General features: G+C 43.2%; 2 protein-coding genes across 4 annotated transcripts; both read right to left on the minus strand.

The window, feature by feature from the left end:
• Nucleotides 1-2,183: 2,183 nt before the first annotated feature.
• LOC116224079 (transcription termination factor 1-like) lies at nt 2,184-8,585 on the minus strand. 2 transcript variants are annotated; one of them, XM_042710131.1, is made up of 10 exons: nt 8,139-8,585; nt 6,881-7,559; nt 6,309-6,494; nt 6,010-6,088; nt 5,471-5,595; nt 4,792-4,999; nt 4,433-4,519; nt 3,731-3,796; nt 3,084-3,169; nt 2,184-2,814 (listed from the first exon to the last, which is right to left on the minus strand). In XM_042710131.1, the coding sequence occupies exons 2-10, from the start codon at nt 7,530-7,532 to the stop codon at nt 2,678-2,680; spliced, it is 1,626 nt and encodes a 541-aa protein (XP_042566065.1). In that variant the 5' UTR covers nt 7,533-7,559; nt 8,139-8,585; the 3' UTR covers nt 2,184-2,677. The 2 variants fall into 2 exon arrangements, with proteins under 2 accessions (XP_042566065.1, XP_031438592.2); XM_031582732.2 differs by having other exon boundaries at nt 6,881-7,640; nt 8,139-8,584.
• A 4,197-nt stretch (nt 8,586-12,782) lies between these two features.
• LOC116224218 (transcription termination factor 1-like) lies at nt 12,783-18,209 on the minus strand. Of its 2 annotated transcripts, XM_031583442.2 has the most exons (10): nt 18,137-18,209; nt 16,917-17,601; nt 16,359-16,544; nt 16,069-16,147; nt 15,600-15,724; nt 14,930-15,137; nt 14,603-14,689; nt 14,104-14,169; nt 13,599-13,684; nt 12,783-13,329 (listed from the first exon to the last, which is right to left on the minus strand). In XM_031583442.2, the coding sequence occupies exons 2-10, from the start codon at nt 17,575-17,577 to the stop codon at nt 13,196-13,198; spliced, it is 1,632 nt and encodes a 543-aa protein (XP_031439302.1). In that variant the 5' UTR covers nt 17,578-17,601; nt 18,137-18,209; the 3' UTR covers nt 12,783-13,195. The 2 variants fall into 2 exon arrangements, with proteins under 2 accessions (XP_031439302.1, XP_031439301.1); XM_031583441.2 differs by lacking the exon at nt 18,137-18,209 and having other exon boundaries at nt 16,917-18,097.
• Nucleotides 18,210-20,550: the final 2,341 nt, after the last annotated feature.

Here is a 20,550-nt window from a genome sequence, read left to right on the forward strand (position 1 = left end):
CTGTATTATAGTGAACATTAGACACTCACATGAAATAAAACATCCACATAAAATAACATCCCTCACCAGAATCATGTCACAGTGATGGCTACTTCAAATAAAAACACCTTGGAAAGCAAATATCGTACCATGTTGAGTTTGTGTAACTCACTGTATGCCCATGTTTAGCATCAAACCATTGACTGTCATCCAGATAACCCTATCTTCAAACCATTGAATGCTGTAAAATCAGACAAACATAAATGTAACAGTACAAGTATACAGTACTGTTGTGTGGAGACAAAATTTCCCAGAGAGATTGCCTACAGAGTGCTTACTGGTTCTGCTCCCACCTACCTAAATGCTCTTGTAAGAGGCAGAGACGGGAAAGCATCCACTTCCTCTTCTAAAGAAACTGCCCCCTGAAAGACACACTGCTAAAGGGTATAGAGGTCTTGAAAGACAGGAACCGTTATTAAAGCAACACTATGCAACAATGCTTCATGTGAAGGACAGATGAACACCTGTATCTTTCCCACTAGCCATCCAGGATATACCCTATGTTGTTCTGTGTACCAGGCTGGAATACCCTGTAAAAATGGAAGAAAAACTTTCATGACATTGCCAGCTATACTGCCAAAAGACACCAGTTAGTGTGTTGGCAAACTTCTATCAGTGTCAAATGGGTTGTTGGTGGTGTTTGCAAGTTTTTTGCATGCCTTGTAGGTAGTTAGCTTGCTAGTTTTGGAACAGAACTCCTTATTGCTGCTTTATCAAATGAGGTCTGGATACTCAAAACGGCACAAGTTCTATGACGTACAATTGCAGATATGGTGCTCTAGCATTTAAGTGTGACAAATATGAAAAAAAAATAGAAGAAATCGGGAAGGGGGCAAATACTTAGCACTGTATATATATATATATATATAACACACGCATCAACACACACACACACATATAAACATGACCCATATGCATAATCTATATAATTATATAATTACACGCATATCATATCAACATCCCATAATCCTCAGAGAAGGACATCTGCCCCTAGAGCCTCCAGCTCAACCAAGACACAGAAGCCCTTACAGCTCAACCAAGTGATGTGTCTGATATGTAGGTCTGTGATGGAGAAAAACATTCATCTTTTCTGATCCGAATAAAACTCTTTGTTCTTGGTGGTTCGGGAATAATCAGGGAAGGTTTTTGCGGCCTTCATTTACATTTACATTTAGTCATTTAGCAGACGCTTTTATCCAAAGCGACTTACAAGGATGTATACACATTTTTTACATTTACACTGATGGCACACTGCACATCAGGAGCAATTAGGGGTTAAATGTCTTGCTCAAGGACGCTTCGACAGGGAATCGAACTAGCAACCTTCTAATTACTAAACGACTTCTCTACCTCCTGTACCACTGTCGCCCCTTCAGCGGGCATGACTGTAGATAGTTATCATGGTCACCCCTTCAGAGGGCATGACTGTAGATAGTTATCATGGTCACCCCTTCAGTGGGCATGAGTGTAGATAGTTATCATGGTCACCCCTTCAGCGGGCATGTAGAGTTATCATGGTCACCCCTTCAGCGGGCATGAGTGTAGATAGTTATCATGGTCACCCCTTCAGCGGGCATGTAGAGTTATCATGGTCACCCCTTCAGCGGGCATGACTGTAGATAGTTATCATGGTCACCCCTTCAGCGGGCATGAGTGTAGATAGTTATCATGGTCACCCCTTCAGAGGGCATGACTGTAGATAGTTATCATGGTCACCCCTAAGGCTCCCCACATATCCCTAGGCCCAGACTTGATACATATTCAAACAGAGTGCCCATAATGTAACTCATATCAATAGTGTCAATCATTTTGTAGTAGTATAGTAGTCTTAATAGCTTGTTATGAATATCCTAGTGTTTATTCTGATTGTTAATATTCTACCCACACTGGTTATTATACTGATTGTTAATAGTCAAGCCACAGAAGCCCTTACAGCTCCAACAACTAATATGAGATTAGGGCAGAGGTTACATGCTTATATGACCGGCCCGATTGTGACAGACACAGTTTGGCCAGTCTGATGGCAAAGGGCTAACCGGTGATGACACTGATGAAGTAAAACTCTGGTGAAAAGGCCTGATGTCTTTCTCCACTGGTGACCAGAAGAAAATCCACATAAAACAAAATGGTCAACAGACACTGGGTTTAAAACTCCTTCATTTACTATTGAACTCAGTGCATAAAAATACATTTTACAAAAATACTAAAATACACCAGTTTCAGGAAATGTAAAAAAAAAAATGACAAAGCTAATATTTTCTTCAATCATTTATAAATATCTGAACTTCTTTGGAAAAGGCCTGAGCAATTAAATGTTAATTCAGTCACTAGTGTTTCAAACTTCACACGGCCCCTAGTGAGGAGGTTAGGCGAGTGGGGTCAGGGTTGGGGTGTTTCAGAGGTTGGTGAAGATCTCTGACAGCTTGTAAGAGTGACTTGTCTCTCTGGTGATGAGTGGGTGTGGCGTTGGGGTGTTTCAGAGGTTGGGGAAGATCTCTGACAGCTTGTAAGAGTGACTTGTCTCTCTGGTGATGAGTGGGTGTGGCGTTGGGGTGTTTCAGAGGTTGGGGAAGATCTCTGACAGCTTGGAAGAGTGACTTGTCTCTCTGGTGATGAGTGGGGGTGGCGTTGGGGTGTTTCAGAGGTTGGGGAAGATCTCTGACAGCTTGTAAGACTGTCGCAGCTCTGCGGGCTCATCATCATCATCATCCTTACAGCCCTTCAGGTCCTCCTCCAGCTTTGGCAGGGTCTTCTCATACAGGAAATCAATGATGTCTGCCATCAGAGACAGGGGGAGGGAGGGAGGTTGAAGAAGGGGACAGACAGAGAGACAATGCAGCAGAGGAAGAAGAGCAAGACAGAAGAAAGGAGAAGGTGGAGAAGCAGAGGAGAAGGGAAGAAGACAACAAATGTAAAGTTGTTGTTTTCGTGATGTAGTGCTTTTCTCAAACCCAAGGTCACTTTTGCATACTCCACCAGAAAACAGACAACAGTATTAGACATGACCGAGAGAGATACATGAACCAGCAGGGGTCAGTACTCACCACAGAAAGACTTTCTGTTCCAGTCTGGTATATAGGTCACCTTAAGCTGGTAGAACCTCTTTTGTAAGTAGTCAGGTGGGGTGTTGCTTCATAGAGAAATCACAGGACACTTTCATTCAACATCACACTAACACACAACTCCCTCAATATCATACTGACACACAATTCACTCAAATATCACACTAACACACAACTCACTCAAATATCACACTAACACACAATTCACTCAAATATCACACTAACACACAATTCACTCAAATATCACACTAACACACGACTCACTTAATATCATAGTAACACACGATTCACTCAAATATCACACAACTCACTCAAATATCATACTAACACACGATTCACTCAACATCACACTAACAAACGACTCACTTAATATCATAGTAACACACGATTCACTCAAATATCACACTAACACATCATTCACTCAAATTTCACTTAAATATCACACTAATACACTATTATTGTGTCTAACAGCCGGGTCAAAGACTAGTTTCAATGCCAACGCATATTTAAGGCCAATAGGCCAACCCATATTGATTATGACCTTAGCAGGACAGGAAGTAACCAGCACTCAAGAACAGAAGCGTTGTACTTGTCAGTCTCCCATGTACTTGCTAACATGAGCCCCTTACCCAAAGAGATGAGTGAGGTCATCCCACACGATGTCTGAAGATTCCTCCACAGCCATTTCATTGATCCTGGGCGGGGCATACAGAAACTGGGTTAACTTCAGAAATAATAAATCACAGGAGACTCTCACACAAGCGGGATCTCTTGAATGTCCAGATGGAGGTATTTGAATAGAAAATGCCTTCTTGAGTATTACTCAAAGCAGCTGTTTCGATAACAGAGTGAAGTTAGAGACACGTGAAGACACTTTGATCAGCTGGATCTACAGGTAACCAGAGTAACAGTTTGAAACGTACGCTTTGATCAGCTGGATCTACAGGTAACCAGAGTAACAGTTAAAAACGTACGCTTTGATCAGCTGGATCTACAGGTAACCAGAGTAACAGTTAAAAACGTACGCTTTGATCAGCTGGATCTACAGGTAACCAGAGTAACAGTTTGAAACGTACGCTTTGATCAGCTGGATCTACAGGTAACCAGAGTAACAGTTTGAAACGTACGCTTTGATCAGCTGGATCTACATGTAATCAGAGTAACAGTTTGAAACGTACGCTTTGATCAGCTGGATGTACAGATAACCAGAGTAACAGTTTGAAACGTACGCTTTGATCAGCTGGATCTATAGGTAACCAGAGTAACAGTTTGAAACGTACGCTTTGATCAGCTGGATCTACAGGTAACCAGAGTAACAGTTTGAAACGTACGCTTTGATCAGCTGGATCTGCCCCTCTATGCTCTTCCTCCCTTGGATCTTTCCACCAGTCTTCATTTTACCCTTCAGGTAAGTCATCCTACACAACACAACACAGGCAGGGAGAGCATCAACACGGTTTCTCTTAGCTCACAAAGGCAAGGACACACACACACACACACACACACACACAGGTCAAAGCTGTGTCAGACAGAAGCAGGATCTGCATATGGTCTCTGTGTTGAAGGAAAACTGTTCCTTGCCAGTGTCGTCTATGTTCTCATGGATTATTCAGCCTGTCAGAGCAAAATTTAACTGATCTGAACATATTTTGTGTGCAACGTGATCTGACTGTCACATGAGCGTTCTCACCACTTGTGCTTGCAGTGCAACCAGCTGCGAGTCTGGACCTGCTTGGCCACACGGCTCCACTCCAGTTTCTTATACAAGTCCATCTTCTGGATGACCGCAGACCCGTCGTCGCCCTCTCCTCCAGGCTCAGCCCTCTTCAGCAGCTGCTGGTGTAAGCACGTCAGGAGGACCTTAAACTCTCCCTCTGACCATGGCCCATAAACCTCAGCTGATGGACAGGAAGTGACAAAGCATAATACAAGACTGGGTCAGTATTCAAAGACCACAATTGTCTGCATTAGTTTTAATGTCTACCTACCCTGTGTCTATCAGTTTATGTACTGTCCGTCTAGCTGGCTGCCAATCACAAAATTAGCTTAAAGGTAAAGTCCACAATTCTGGAAAAAGGTTATTAATATTTAAGCTCAACCGCCAGTCACATTCTACCCCTCCCTTCCAGCCTAACCCTGAAGTAATGCATTGATTGTGGAAATGTTTTATGGCTGGAATTCACTGTTTGTTTGCCATTACTCAAATTACTCTGTAAGAACATCATATTTCTTTTCAGAGCAAACACTGAAAGGACAGCTATTGGACCATGAGGAGCATTTAACTGAAATTGACAAAAAGTGTATGGGATTAGAATCGCGGACTGAACCTTTAACACTCTGGATGTTCTGGTGTGCATCTGATCACTCACACATCTGGCAAAATCGATTCCTCACGGCAGCACCACTGCGGCCCATCTTGTCTGATATGGTCGTCCAGTTTGACCCATGCAGCACATACAGATTCTTCAAGACCTTGTTCTCATCTTCTGTAAACCTGCGGATGAGGGGCACAGAGTCATAACACTGATGAAACACCCCCAACATGACGCTGCTCTCTCACACACGCACTCAAACAGAGTCATAACACTGATGAAACACCCCCAACCTGATGCTGCTCTCACACACACACAAAGAGTCATAACACTGATGAAACACCCCCGACATGACGCTGCTCTCTCACAAACACTTGCACACGCACATGCGGACGCACACAAACAAACAAAGAGTCATAACACTGATGAAACATCGCCAACATGACGGCACACACACACACACACTCACAAACACTAAGCCCCACTGTGCTGCTCACCTGGTGGGGGAACTTTAAGTCACCTGAGGCCACATTAAAATGTCTGTCTGGGTACATTTTTTTATAAAGAGAACCCGTTGTTGAGAAGCTTGTGTTTACCTCCCCAAGTAATTCTCCCTGTTGCAGAAGTTCCTGGCTCGTTTCAATATAGATATCCAGGAACGAGGGATCCCAGCGCCTGTTCAGGCACAGGACAACATTCACTGCTGCACTGCAGACTGGACTGTTGTACACCTCTAACTTCAAGTCACTTGATACAATTTGACAAGTCACATCTCAAAGCATTTTTAATGTCGGCATGACGGCAGTGGGCACACTCACCGAACAAACTCGGCCTGTGTCACTCACTCACATGTCTCATACTCATACATGACATGACATCTGATATCTATACTCACATAAACTCCTGAGGAAGTTGAACTTCCTCTTCAGCCTTCGGATGGTAACCATCTCATCTGGGAAGCGTTGGGGTCTAAAAAGCTTGAACTCGCTGTCGATCCCGGAAACGGCCAGGAAGTCCTTCACGTTCTGTTTAAGCTGCTTGTTCTCGGCCGCGGTGAGCCATCCTGTTCGCAGAGGGATCCCTGTGGCATGGTGGGGGCGGAGGGAAAGCAGTAAACACAAAAACCCTGGATCACATGACTAAAGTTTTCCCTCAAGTGGTCAGTGGTCCTTCAACTTCTCAAACACAGTCCACCCAAAAATCTCAATGATGGAGAACAAATTAACCCAGGATGACATGTTTAACTCAGAATGTCATAACATACCATACCAGAATCATGCAACTATGCACTGAGAAAAAATCCTGGGCAAAATATACATAACACTGCTGCAGGCCTCACATATTCCCAATGGCCTGAATGAAGATAAACTCCTTCCCCTCTGAAAATGCACACTTAATCAGCCTGTTTCACAGGGCACTGCAGGCTTTGGATACTCCCAATGGCTAAAATAAAGCTTACTTACTCACCTTGCTTCTTGTATACCCTGAAGCGGGGCAGGTCGTACCTGATGACATTCTTCACATCGACGGTGTTGCAAAACGTGAAGCGAGGCATGAACTCCAGGATCTCCTGCCGGATGGCATCGTCAATGTCCAGCACAGGCGCTTTAGGCACATCATCTGGGTGAAGCCGTGCGTCTGTGGGAGAGTGTGTGTCTGCAGCAGGCTGTGTGTGTGTCTTTCTGACCTTCACCTTGCGCTTCACTCGTTTCTGGGGGACTGGTTCAAGGTTGGTTTGCACCGCTGTGAGTGCCGCCTCTGCTTCTGAGTTCTCTCCAGGACGGTCTGGCTCTTCAATTCTCCTTTTCTTCTTCTTTTTCTTCACCTCTCTCTCCTGAGGAGCAGCAGCATCTGCAGCCTCCTGTGTCACACTTACGTTCTCTGCATCGTGTTTCATTTTCTTTTTGAGTTGCCCTTCTCTTGTGTCACACTGGCCCTCGGGTCTACAGTCATCTTTCTCACTCTTTGTTTTCTTCTTTTTGTGTTTATGTTTCTTATGAGAGTCGACACCCGTAGTGGTTGTCTCAGGAGGTTTGCCGGGCTCCGGCACCGCCTCTAAAAGTTGCTTCTTGGTCTTGTTCTTCTTCTTTTTATGAAAGACCAGCTCTGCCTCCGTCATGGTCACCTCAAGTCGTTTTTTCCCCCTCTAACAGCGTGAATAAAGGAACATGGAAATCCACGTGTCTTCACTGAATCTTTGTGCCACTTAAAACTGATCTGCAGTTTACTTCAAAATGTAGAGAGGAAGAGACACCTGAGAACTTATTTCATAGTGATAATACATATATTAAATGAAAATTAAATTAGTAAAATTAATTAAATTAGTATTTAGATGAAATGCTAACTTGAGGGTCCGAAACCACAACTGTATTTTCTCCTCCAAGCAAGATATGCTTGTTCAATGGCTGGGTATATAATTTGAATGTAGCTAGCTAGCGAATGTTTAGGCTAACGTTAAACTAGTTAGGAATTACAGACAGTAGTACAGACAGTAGTTAGGCATATGTTTTTCGCACACAATGTAAGCAACATTATACACTATGTAATCAAAACTAGCATAGCCAGTGTGTTGTTAAATATATAAAGCATTGTTGTTTTGCTCCGACAACCCAAACAGACCAATACAACTTAACCCATGTGAATTTGTGTTTCTCGGCGATGACTCTGAATTGGCACATTTTCACAAAGATGTATCTTACCGCCACCTCGTGGTCTGGAGTTGTACCTGGGGCAGATAGAATCAGAAGCAAGCAGATTCAAATCATCAGTCATCAGTGGTTCAGGCATGGGCGTCGCCACAATATAACTTGGGGGGGGTCACGTCCCCCTCACTTTGAAAAAAAAAGTCGTTTGGACCCCCCCACATTTGCCATCAAAATATTAGTGCATGGCTGGTCTACTAGCTGTAGATAGTCCAGCGTTCTTTCCATTGCTTCACAATCAAATCCGTTCCACTTTATCAGTAGAGGGAATACCCATAGCAATAGAAATCCACTCCGCGTTTTCCTGGTTTCCTACACATAGCCTAATCACGCACGCAGATATACTCTTTGAGCGAAGTGTCGCGCTAGCACCTGGTTTCAGACATCATCGACTGTTCCACAGAGATGGACAAAAGGAGGGGTTTTTTTTCCGAGGAAGAGGAAAGTAAGTCAGAGTTGCCCAAGTTATCCTTTAGTGGCCAAAGCACCCTTATGAGACATTCTCTGGCTATAATAGCATTGTCACAAAGATCCTTCTGCAAACATTATGATTATAGCTAGATAAGCAAGATATTTACCTACAACTAGCACTAGGCAATACCATACTTTATTTACCCATTACAAGTGCAACAGCATTTGTTGATTTCTTAATCTTGGTCTGAAATATGTTGTGCTTTTGGCCGTGTTCAGACCTAGGCGTCTGTTTCGGGCAGAAAGCGATTACCAGGATGTTTTTTTCAAGTAGCTACAAAAAAAATGCTGGTGGTTTTTTTATTACCATAACAACCGTGAGCTAATATGGAGTTAACGTTAGCTAATATGCTAGTTTTTCTAACGACTTTTTAAATCTTTTGCTCTCATTAAATGGAGAATAAAGTGCCAAAGTTGTCAGTGTCAGTCCTCTGTGTATTACACCAAAACATTATCCTGGCTATCACCAGACCAAGCTCAATCTTATTTAAGATTGCAGATCGGGCTGGGTTTACCCAGTCTACCAGAACATAATAGTAGTCAGTAATTGCAGACCATGCCGACTCCAAGGGGGGGGGGGGGGGGGGGGGAAAGGGAGAGAGATCAGTTTCTATCTAAAAACATGGTAAATGCACCAGAATGCAGGAAATTGCGTCTACATATTTCAAAATGTTCTGGGGGAGAACCCCTAGACCCCCCGCCAAAAGATGTCCCCCCCATCTCAAAATGCTGCTGACGCCCTTGGTCCTCTGTGATGTTCCTCTTCTTTGTTGCCCTCTTTTCTGTCCAAAACTTCATTTGGACATTTCCGTTCTCCCCAGAGATCTTTTAATTCTCCCCCTGATTTGTGACAAGTTGTCTCCTGGTAACTGAGACAACTTCACCCAAACTCTCTAGTTGTCATCTCTAATCATAGAAACATATTCATGTAAATACTCAAAACAAGTTTTATTAAATAAAATGACATGCAATAGTTTTACTTTGGAAGTGGAAAAGTGGGAAATGTATGCTCTCCTCAGTTTAGTCCCATTGATTAAAGTTAAAAAGGATGTTGACTCAACAGGGGTCATCATACAATCTAGCTCGTGATTTGGATCCGCTCCAAAATTGAAAGGGTTCTCTGGTATACCTCTGGTATGTCCAGTCCACCTCCTCCAGGTAACCACTTGTGTCCCGGAACCATCTATAATTGTTTATAGGGGGATTGGATGCACCAAGGCAAAACAATGTGACGGGACTGCCCATTACAAAGTGTGAGGTGTTCAGTGACAGACAGATTCTTTGGTCCATCTGAAAGAAGACAGAGACAGATGGAAGATTGAAAGAAGAAATGAAAACGAATGATACATTTCCACAAGAAAAATTGACAGATTAACAGAAAATAACTTTACAAACTTTACAAAAAATGATGACCATAATAATGACCTCACGGTACACTTTAAGATTAAGTATTAAAAATGAGTTGAGTGTTAATTTATTGTGTGCAATAAACTACATAACTTACCCAATCAAGGAAGGGTACAATATAGATGATATATGTTATTAAGGGCTTGTTTACAAACTAAGATGTTAGAGCACTCTGTGCTCAAATCTTTGATCTTAATGGTTAAACAGACAGATTTGTAAAGGCAAGGCTGCCATATATAGAGTGTTAAAGAATGGCTTGTAAAGACTTCACGCTTTAAAGTCTTTGTTCTTGATGGCTCTGGTCTACAGCTGGCAGAGTGAGTAACCTCACAGTAGGCGTACAGTAGACCATGCATTTCAATGGGAAAGGAAGAGGAAACACTTAAGAATCACACTGATACTGAGGGTTTGCAGAACTGAGAGGCAGATAGATCAGCCAAAACAAATGGAGTTGTTCTCACATATGACATTGAGAAAGAAGGTGAAAAGCCTCACACAACACAGTAAGGGGTACTGTTTCCTGGAAGGGGACGCTGCCTTGTCTCTGTAGCCTGTGTGTCACCACACAGCTTACATTCAGGCCATCCTCCCAGTGTGAGGGGATCAAACTCAGCACAGAGATGACCTCCTGAGTGCCATCTTCTCTTGTCTGCAGGGTCTCCATACTGTGGTTGAGCTTTGGGCTCCATGCCAGGGTAGGGGGATCCTGGGGGCAGTGGGAAGGGACTGCACAAGTCATACGGGCGGAGGTGCCCTCCTGAAGGGGTTGTGGTGAGCTCAGATGTGGCTTAGGTGGAGCATCTGGAGGAAGACATGCCAAGAAGTTGCATTATGTGCATCTCTGTTATCGGTTCAGGTCGATTTAGAAATAAACAGCAAATTAGCCATTAGGTTCCCGAGAGATAAAACTCACACATTTGCAGAATTAAAATAGGTAGGCCTACACACAGGAATTATTTCACTTTAGAACATCTAGCAAGATGGAGAAGTCTTCTCGGATCTTATCTTATCATTGAAGTTATATAATTTTTCTTACCATTGACTTTTATCAAAACATCAGGGTTAGGTCACCAAGTATCTTGCCGTGAAGTTTGTTTTGGCTTTCAGAAGAATTGAACACATCAACACCATCTTTAAACCACTGGGAGCCTTTTCTCCACACTCCTGTGGCAGGACCCCTCACACTTGAGTCCTTGGTGATGAAGGAGCACGGGATGAAGATGCAGGAGCCATGGGTTGTTTCCAAAGTTGGGGGCATATTGACAGAGTAGTCTGAACATGACACAGCTGTGGCCAAAAGATGTAACAAAGAGACAGAACCTGTATTCACTTGATACACTTCATGTTTCATATGTTCAATAAATAATATATTGCAGACAATGGAGATGAAGCAAACTGTGTATTATAGTGAACATTAGACATACTCACATGAAATAAAACATCCACACAAAATAAGGTCCCTCACCAGAATCATGTCACAGTGATGGCTACTTCAAATAGAAACACCTTGGAAAGCAAATATCGTACCATGTTGAGTTAGTTTCTGTAACTCACTGTATGCTGCTTTAACAAATGCGGTCTGGATACTCAAAACGGCACAAGTTCTATGACGTACAATTGCAGATATGGTGCTCTAACATTTAAGTGTGACAAATATGAAAAAATAGAAGAAATCGGGAAGGGGGCAAATACTTAGCACTGTATATATATATATATATATATATATAACACACGTATCAAGACACACACACATATAAACATGACCCATATGCATAATCTATATAATTATATAATTACACGCATATCATATCAACATCCCATAATCCTCAGAGAAGGACATCTGCCCCTAGAGCCTCCAGCTCAACCAAGACACAGAAGCCCTTACAGCTCAACCAAGTGTTGTGTCTGATATGTAGGTCTGTGATAGAGAAAAACATTCCTCTTTTCTGATCCGAATAAAACTCTTTGTTCTTGGTTGTTCAGGAATAATCAGGGAAGGTTTTTGCGGCCTTCAGCGGGCATGACTGTAGATAGTTATCATGGTCACCCCTTCAGAGGGCATGAGTGTAGATAGTGATCATGGTCACCCCTTCAGAGGGCATGAGTGTAGATAGTTATCATGGTCACCCCTTCAGAGGGCATGACTGTAGATAGTTATCATGGTCACCCCTTCAGAGGGCATGAGTGTAGATAGTCATCATGGTCACCCCTTCAGTGGGCATGTACAGTTATCATGGTCACCCCTTCAGCGGGCATGACTGTAGATAGTTATCTTGGTCACCACTTCAGAGGGCATGAGTGTAGATAGTTATCATGGTCACCCCTTCAGAGGGCATGACTGTAGATAGTTATCTTGGTCACCCCTAAGGCTCCCCACATATCCCTAGGCCCAGACTTGATACATATTCAAACAGAGTGCCCATAATGTAACTCATATCAATAGTGTCAATCATTTTGTAGTAGTATAGTAGTCTTAATAGCTTGTTATGAATATCCTAGTGTTTATTCTGATTGTTAATATTCTACCCACACTGGTTATTATACTGATTGTTAATAGTTAAGCCACAGAAGCCCTTACAGCGCCAACAACTAATATGAGATTAGGGCCGAGGTTACATGCTTATATGACCGGCCCGATTGTGACAGACACAGGTTGGCCAGTCTGATGGCAAAGGGCTAACCGGTGATGACACTGATGAAGTAAAACTCTGGTGAAAAGGCCTGATGTCTTTCTCCACTGGTGACCAGAAGAAAATCCACATAAAACAAAATGGTCAACAGACACTGGGTTTAAAACTCCTTGATTTACTATTGAACTCAGTGCATAAAAATACATTTTACAAAAATACTAAAATACACCAGTTTCAGGAAATGTAAAAAAAAAAATGACAAAGCTAATATTTTCTTCAATCATTTACAAATATCTGAACTTCTTTGGAAAAGGCCTGAGCAATTAAATGTTAATTCAGTCACTAGTGTTTCAAACTTCACACGGCCCCTAGTGAGGAGGTTAGGCGAGTGGGGTCAGGGTTGGGGTGTTTCAGAGGTTGGTGAAGATCTCTGACAGCTTGTAAGAGTGACCTGTCTCTCTGGTGATGAGTGGGGTCAGGGTTGGGGTGTTTCAGAGGTTGGGGAAGATCTCTGACAGCTTGGAAGAGTGACTTGTCTCTCTGGTGATGAGTGGGGGTGGCGTTGGGGTGTTTCAGAGGTTGGGGAAGATCTCTGACAGCTTGTAAGACTGTCGCAGCTCTGCGGGCTCATCATCATCATCCTTACAGCCCTTCAGGTCCTCCTCCAGCTTTGGCAGGGTCTTCTCATACAGGAAATCAATGATGTCTGCCATCAGAGACAGAGGGAGGGAGGGAGGTTGAAGAAGGGGACAGACAGAGAGACAATGCAGCAGAGGAAGAAGAGCAAGACAGAAGAAAGGAGAAGGTGGAGAAGCAGAGGAGAAGGGAAGAAGAAAACAAATGTGAAGATGTTGTTTTCGTGATGTAGTGCTTTTCTCAAACCCAAGGTCACTTTTGCATACTCCACCAGAAAACAGACAACAGTATTAGACATGACCGAGAGAGATACAGGAATCAGCAGGGGTCAGTACTCACCACAGAAAGACTTTCTGTTCCAGTCTGGTATAGAGGTCATCTTCAGCTGGTGGAACTTCATTTGTAAGTAGACAGGTGGGGTGTTGCTTCATAGAGAAATCACAGGAAACTTTCAGTCAACATCACACTAACACACAACTCCCTCAATATCACACTGACACAAGATTCACTCAATATCACACTAACACAAAATTCACTCAATATCATACTAACACACGATTCACTCAAATATCACACGGACATAAGATTCACTCAATATCACACTGACAAACGATTCACTCAATATCACACTAACACACAATTCACTCAAATATCACACTGACAAACAATTCACTCAAATATCACAGCCGGGTCAAAGACTAGTTTCAATGCCAACGCATATTTAAGGCCAATAGGCCAACCCATATTGATTATGACCTTAGCAGGACAGGAAGTAACCAGCACTCAAGAACAGAAGCGTTGTACTTGTCAGTCTCCCATGTACTTGCTAACATGAGCCCCTTACCCAAAGAGATGAGTGAGGTCATCCCACACGATGTCTGAAGATTCCTCCACAGCCATTTCATTGATCCTGGGCGGGGCACACAGAAACTGGGTAAACTTCAGAAATAATAAATCACAGGAGACTCTCACACAAGCGGGATCTCTTGAATGTCATCTGTATCTTCAGGTAACCAGATTAACAGTTTGAAACGTAAGCTTTGATCAGCTGGATCTACAGGTAACCAGAGTAACAGTTTGAAACGTACGCTTTGATCAGCTGGATCTACAGGTAACCAGAGTAACAGTTTGAAACGTACGCTTTGATCAGCTGGATCTACAGGTAACCATAGTAACAGTCTAAAACGTAAGCTTTGATCAGCTGGATCTACAGGTAACCAGAGTAACAGTTTGAAACGTACGCTTTGATCAGCTGGATCTACAGGTAACCAGAGTAACAGTTTGAAACGTACGCTTTGATCAGCTGGATCTACATGTAACCAGAGTAACAGTTTGAAACGTACGCTTTGATCAGCTGGATCTGCCCCTCTATGTTCTTCCTCCCGTGGATCTTTCCACCTGTCTTCATTTTACCCATCAGGTATTTCATCCTACACAACACAGGCAGGGAGAGCATCAACACGGTTTCTCTTAGCTCACAAAGGCAATGACACACACACACACACACACACACACACACACACACACGATCTGCATATGGTCTCTGTGTTGAAGGAAAACTGTTCCTTGGTAGTGTCGTCTATGTTCTCAGGAATTATTCAGCCTGTCAGAGCAAAATGTAACTGAACTGAAAATGTTTTGTGATCTGACTGTCACATGAGCTTTCTCACCACTTATCCCTGCACTGCATCCAGCTGCGAGTCTTGATCTGCTTGGCCACACGCCTCCAGGGCAGTTTCTTATACAAGTCCATTTTCTGGATGACCGCAGACCCGTCGCCGCCCTCTCCTCCAGGCTCAGCCCTCTTCAGCAGCTGCTGGTGTAAGCACGTCAGGAGGACCTTAAACTCGGCCTCTGACCATGGCCCATAAACCTCAGCTGAGGGACAGGAAGTGACAAAGCATAATACAAGACTGAGTCAGTATTCACAGACCTCATTCATCTGCATTAGTTTTAATGTCTACCTACCCTGTGTCTATCAGTTTATGTACTGTCCGTCTAGCTGGCCAATCACAAAATTAGCTTAAAGGTAAAGTCCATAATTCTGGAAAAAGTTATTAATATTTAAGCTCAACCGCCAGCCGCATTTTACCCCTCCCTTTCAGCCTAAGCCTGAAGTAATGCATTGATTGTGGAGATGTTTTATGGCTGGAATTCACTGTTTGCCATTCACAAATTACTCTGTACGAACATCAGATTTATTTTCAGAGCAAACACTGAAAGGACAGCTAGAGGACCATGAGGAGCAATTAGCTGAAATTGACAAAAAGTGTATGGGATTAGAATCGCGGACTGAACCTTTAACACTATGGATGTTCTGGTGTGCATCTGATCACTCACACATCAAGCCAAAGCGACTCTGCACGGCTGAACCACTGCGGCCCATCTTGTCTCCTATGGTCGTCCAGTTTGACCCATGCAGCGAATACAGTTCCTTCAAGACCTTGTTCTCATCTTCTGTAAACCTGCGGATGAGGGGCACAGAGTCATAACACTGATGAAACACCCCCAACATGATGCTGCTCACACACACACACACACGCACTCACACAGAGTCATAACACTGATGAAACAGCCCCAACCTGATGCTGCTCTCTCACACTCATCCACGGACACAGAGTCATAACACTGATTAAACACCCCCAGCATGATGCTGCAGTTTCATAACAACCAGACACACACAAACACTGAAGCCCACTGTGCTGCTCACCTGGTGGGGGAACTTTAAGTCACCTGAGGCCACATTAAAATGTCTGTCTGGGTACATTTTTTTATAAAGAGAACCCGTTGTTGAGAAGCTTGTGTTTACCTCCCCAAGTAATTCTCCCTGTTGCAGAAGTTCCTGGCTCGTTTCGATATAGATATCCAGGAACGAGGGATCCCAGCGCCTGTTCAGGCACAGGAAAACATTCACTGCTGCACTGCAGGCTGGACTGTTGTACACCTCTAACTTCCAGTCACTTGATACAATTTGACAAGTTACATCTAAAAAAAAATGTTATGTCGGCATGACAGCAGTGGGCACACTCACTCGGCCTGTGTCACTCACTCACATGTCTCATACTCATACATGACATGACATCTGATATCTATACTCACATAAACTCCTGACGAAGTTGAACTTCCTCTTCAGCCTTCGGATGGTAACCATCTCATCTGGGAAGCGTTGGGGTCTAAAAAGCTTGAACTCGCTGCCGATCCCGGAAACGGCCAGGAAGTCCTTCACGTTCTGTTTAAGCTGCTTGTTCTCGGCCGCGGTGAGCCATCCTGTTCGCAGAGGGATCCCTGTGGCATGGTGGGGGCGGAGGGAAAGCAGTAAACACAAAAACCCTGGATCACATGACTAAAGTTTTCCCTCAAGTGGTCAGTGGTCCTTCAACTTCTCAAACACAGTCCACCCAAAAATCTCAATGATGATGGAGAACACATGAACCCAGGATGACATGTTTAACTCAGAATGTCATACCATACCAGAATCACTGAGAAAACGTCCTGGGCAACATATACATAACACTGCTGCAGGCCTCACATATTCCCTATGGCCTGAATGAAGATAAACTCCTTCCCCTCTGAAAATGCACACTTAATCAGCCTGTTTCACAGGGCACTGCAGGCTTTGGATACTCCCAATGGCTAAAATAAAGCTTGCTTACTCACCTTGCTTCTTGTATACCCTGAAGCGGGGCAGGTCGTACCTGATGACATTCTTCACATGGGCGGTGTTGCAAAACGTAAAGTGAGGCAGGAATTCCAGGATCTCCTGCCGGATGGCATCGTCAATGTCCAGCACAGGCGCTTTAGGCACATCATCTGGGTGAAGCCGTGCGTCTGTGGGAGAGTGTGTGTCTGCAGCAGGCTGTGTGTGTGTCTTTCTGACCTTCGCCTTGCGCTTCACTCGTGTCTGGGGGACTGGTTCAAGGTTGGTTTGCACCGCTGTGAGTGCCGCCTCTGCTTCTGAGTTCTCTCCAGGACGGTCTGGCTCTTCAATTCTCCTTTTCTTCTTTTTCTTTTTCTTCACCTCTCTCTCCTGAGCAGCAGCAGCATCTGCAGCCTCTTGTGTCACACTTACATTCTCTGCATCGTGTTTTCTTTTCTTTTTGTCCTGCCTTTCTCTTGTGTCACACTGGCCCTCGACGGGTCTACAGTCATCTTTCTCACTCTTTGTTTTCTTCTTTTTGTGTTTATGTTTCTTATGAGAGTCGACTCCCGTAGTGGTTGTCTCAGGAGGATTGCCGGGCTCCGGCACCGCCTCTAAAAGTTGCTTCTTGGTCTTGTTCTTTTTCTTCTTTTTATGAAAGACCAGCTCTGCCTCCGTCATGGTCACCTCAAGTCGTTTTTTCCCCTCTAACAGCGTGAATAAAGGAACATGGAAATCCCCGTGTCTTCACTGAATCTTTGTGCCACTTAAAACTGATCTGCAGTTTACTTCAAAATGTAGAGAGGAAGAGACATCTGAGAACTTATTTCATAGTGATAATACATATATTAAATGAAAATTAAATTAGTAAAATTAATTAAATTAGTATTTAGATAACTTGAGGGTCCGAAACCACAACTGTATTTTCTCTTCCGAGCAAGATATGCTTGTTCAATGGCTGGGTATGTAATTTGAATGTAGCTAGCTAGCGAATGTTGAGACTAACGTTAAACTAGTTAGGAATTACAGACAGTAGTACGGCATATGTTTTTCGCACACAATGTAAGCAACATTATACACTATGTAATCAACACTAGCATAGCCAGTGTGTTGTTAAATATATAAAGCATTGTTGTTTTGCTCCGACAGCCTAAACAGACCAATACAACTTAACCCATGTGAATTTGTGTTTCTCGGCGATCACTCTGAATTGGCACATTTTCACAAAGATGTATCTTACCACCACCTCGTGGTCTGGAGTTGTACCTGGGGCAGATAGAATCAGAAGCAAGCAGATTCAAATCATCAGTCATCAGTGGTTCAGGTATGGGCGTCGCCACAATATAACTTGGGGGGGGGGGGGGGTCACGTCCCCCTCACTTTTTCGTTTGGACCCCCCCACATTTGCCATCCAAATATTAGTGCATGGCTGGTCTACTAGCTGTAGATAGTCCAGCGTTCTTTCCATTGCTTCACAATCAAATCCGTTCCACTTTATCAGTAGAGGGAATACCCATAGCAATAGAAATCCACTCCGCGTTTTCCTGGTTTCCTACACATAGCCTAATCACGCACGCAGATATACTCATTGAGAGAAGTGTCGCGCTAGCACCTGGTTTCAGACATCATCGACTGTTCCACAGAGATGGACAAAAGGAGGGGGGTTTTTTCGAGGAAGAGGAAAGTAAGTCAGAGTTGCCCAAGTTATCCTTTAGTGGCCAAAGCACCCTTATGAGACATTCTCTGGCTATAATAGCATTGTCACAAAGATCCTTCTGCAAACATTATGATTATAGCTAGATAAGCAAGATATTTACCTACAACTAGCACTAGGCAATACCATACTTTATTTACCCATTACAAGTGGAACAGCATTTGTTGATTTCTTAATCTTGGTCTAAAATATGTTGTGCTTTTGGCCGTGTTCAGACCTAGGCGTCTATTTCGGGCAGAAAGCGATGACCAGGATGTTTTTTTCAAGTAGCTACAAAAAAAAATGCTGGTGTTTTTTTTTATTACCATAACAACCGTGAGCTAATATGGAGTTAACGTTAGCTAATATGCTAGTTTTTCTAACGACTTTTTAAATCTTTTGCTCTCATTAAATGGAGAATAAAGTGCCAAAGTTGTCAGTGTCAGTCCTCTGTGTATTACACCAAAACATTATCCTGGCTATCACCAGACCAAGCTCAATCTTATTTAAGATTGCAGATCGAGCTGGGTTTACCCAGTCTACCAGAACATAATAGTAGTCAGTAATTGCAGACCATGCCGACTCCAAGGGGGGGGGGGGGGGGGGGAAAGGGAGAGAGATCAGTTTCTATCTAAAAACATGGTAAATGCACCAGAATGCAGGAAATTGCGTCTACATATTTCAAAATGTTCTGGGGGAGAACCCCTAGACCCCCCGCCAAAAGATGTCCCCCCCCCACCCCCCATCTCAAAATGCTGCTGACGCCCTTGGTCCTCTGTGATGTTCCTCTTCTTTGTTGCCCTCTTTTCTGTCCAAAACTTCATTTGGACATTTCCGTTCTCCCCAGAGATCTTTTAATTCTCCCCCTGATTTGTGACAAGTTGTCTCCTGGTAACTGAGACAACTTCACCCAAACTCTCTAGTTGTCATCTCTAATCATAGAAACATATTCATGTAAATACTCAAAACAAGTTTTATTAAATAAAATGACATGCAATAGTTTTACTTTGGAAGTGGAAAAGTGGGAAATGTATGCTCTCCTCAGTTTAGTCCCATTGATTAAAGTTAAAAAGGATGTTGACTCAACAGGGCTCATCATACAATCTAGCTCGTGATTTGGATCCGCTCCAAAATTGAAAGGGTTCTCTGGTATACCTCTGGTATGTCCAGTCCACCTCCTCCAGGTAACCACTTGTGTCCCGGAACCATCTATAATTGTGTATAGGGGGATTGGATGCACCAAGGCAAAACAATGTGACGGGACTGCCCATTACAAAGCGTGAGGTGTTCAGTGACACAGACAGATTCTTTGGTCCATCTGAAAGAAGACAGAGACAGATGGAAGATTGAAAGAAGAAATGAAAACTGATGATGCATTTCCGCAAGAGAAATTGCCAGATTGACAGCAAATAACTCTACAAACTTTACAAAAAATGATGACTATAATTATGACCATACAGCATTATGTGCATCTCTGTTATCGGTTCAGGTCGATTTTGAAATAAACAGCAAATTAGCCATTAGGTTTCCGAGAGATAAAACTCACATATTTGCAGAATTAAAAATAGGTAGGCCTACACACAGGAATAATTTCACTTGAGAACACCTAGCAAGATGGAGAAGTATTCTCGGATCTTATCTTATCATTGAAGTTATATCATTGTTCTTACCGTTGACTTTTATCAAAACATTTTCCGGAAAAGTTACTTTCTCGTCTCCCCACTCCAGTCTGAAGAAGTATTTGTCCTCATAATCTTTGAAGGAGCACGGGATGAAGATGCAGGAGCCATGGGTTGTTTCCAAAGTTGGGGGCATATTGACAGAGTAGTCTGAACATGACACAGCTGTGGCCAAAAGATGTAACAAAGAGACAGAACCTGTATTCACTTGATACACTTCATGTTTCATATGTTCAATAAATAATATATTGCAGACAATGGAGATGAAGCAAACTGTGTATC

The sequence above is a fragment of the Clupea harengus genome, chromosome 16 (assembly GCF_900700415.2).
Source record: "Clupea harengus chromosome 16, Ch_v2.0.2, whole genome shotgun sequence".
Lineage (NCBI taxonomy): Eukaryota > Metazoa > Chordata > Actinopteri > Clupeiformes > Clupeidae > Clupea > Clupea harengus.

Excerpts from the sequence above, each read along its gene's own strand:
- LOC116224218 (XM_031583442.2), bottom strand. The coding sequence starts at position 17,577 with ATGACGGAGGCAGAGCTGGTCTTTCATAAAAAGAAGAAAAAGAACAAG. Across the intron at positions 15,725-16,068 it reads AGGGAGAATTACTTGGGGAG|GTTTACAGAAGATGAGAACA; the intron begins GTAAACACAAGC and ends CCTCATCCGCAG. Across the intron at positions 15,138-15,599 it reads GAGTCGCTTTGGCTTGATGT|CTGAGGTTTATGGGCCATGG; the intron begins GTGAGTGATCAG and ends CCTGTCCCTCAG.
- LOC116224079 (XM_042710131.1), bottom strand. The coding sequence starts at position 7,532 with ATGACGGAGGCAGAGCTGGTCTTTCATAAAAAGAAGAAGAACAAGACC. Across the intron at positions 5,596-6,009 it reads AGGGAGAATTACTTGGGGAG|GTTTACAGAAGATGAGAACA; the intron begins GTAAACACAAGC and ends CCTCATCCGCAG. Across the intron at positions 5,000-5,470 it reads GAATCGATTTTGCCAGATGT|CTGAGGTTTATGGGCCATGG; the intron begins GTGAGTGATCAG and ends CCTGTCCATCAG.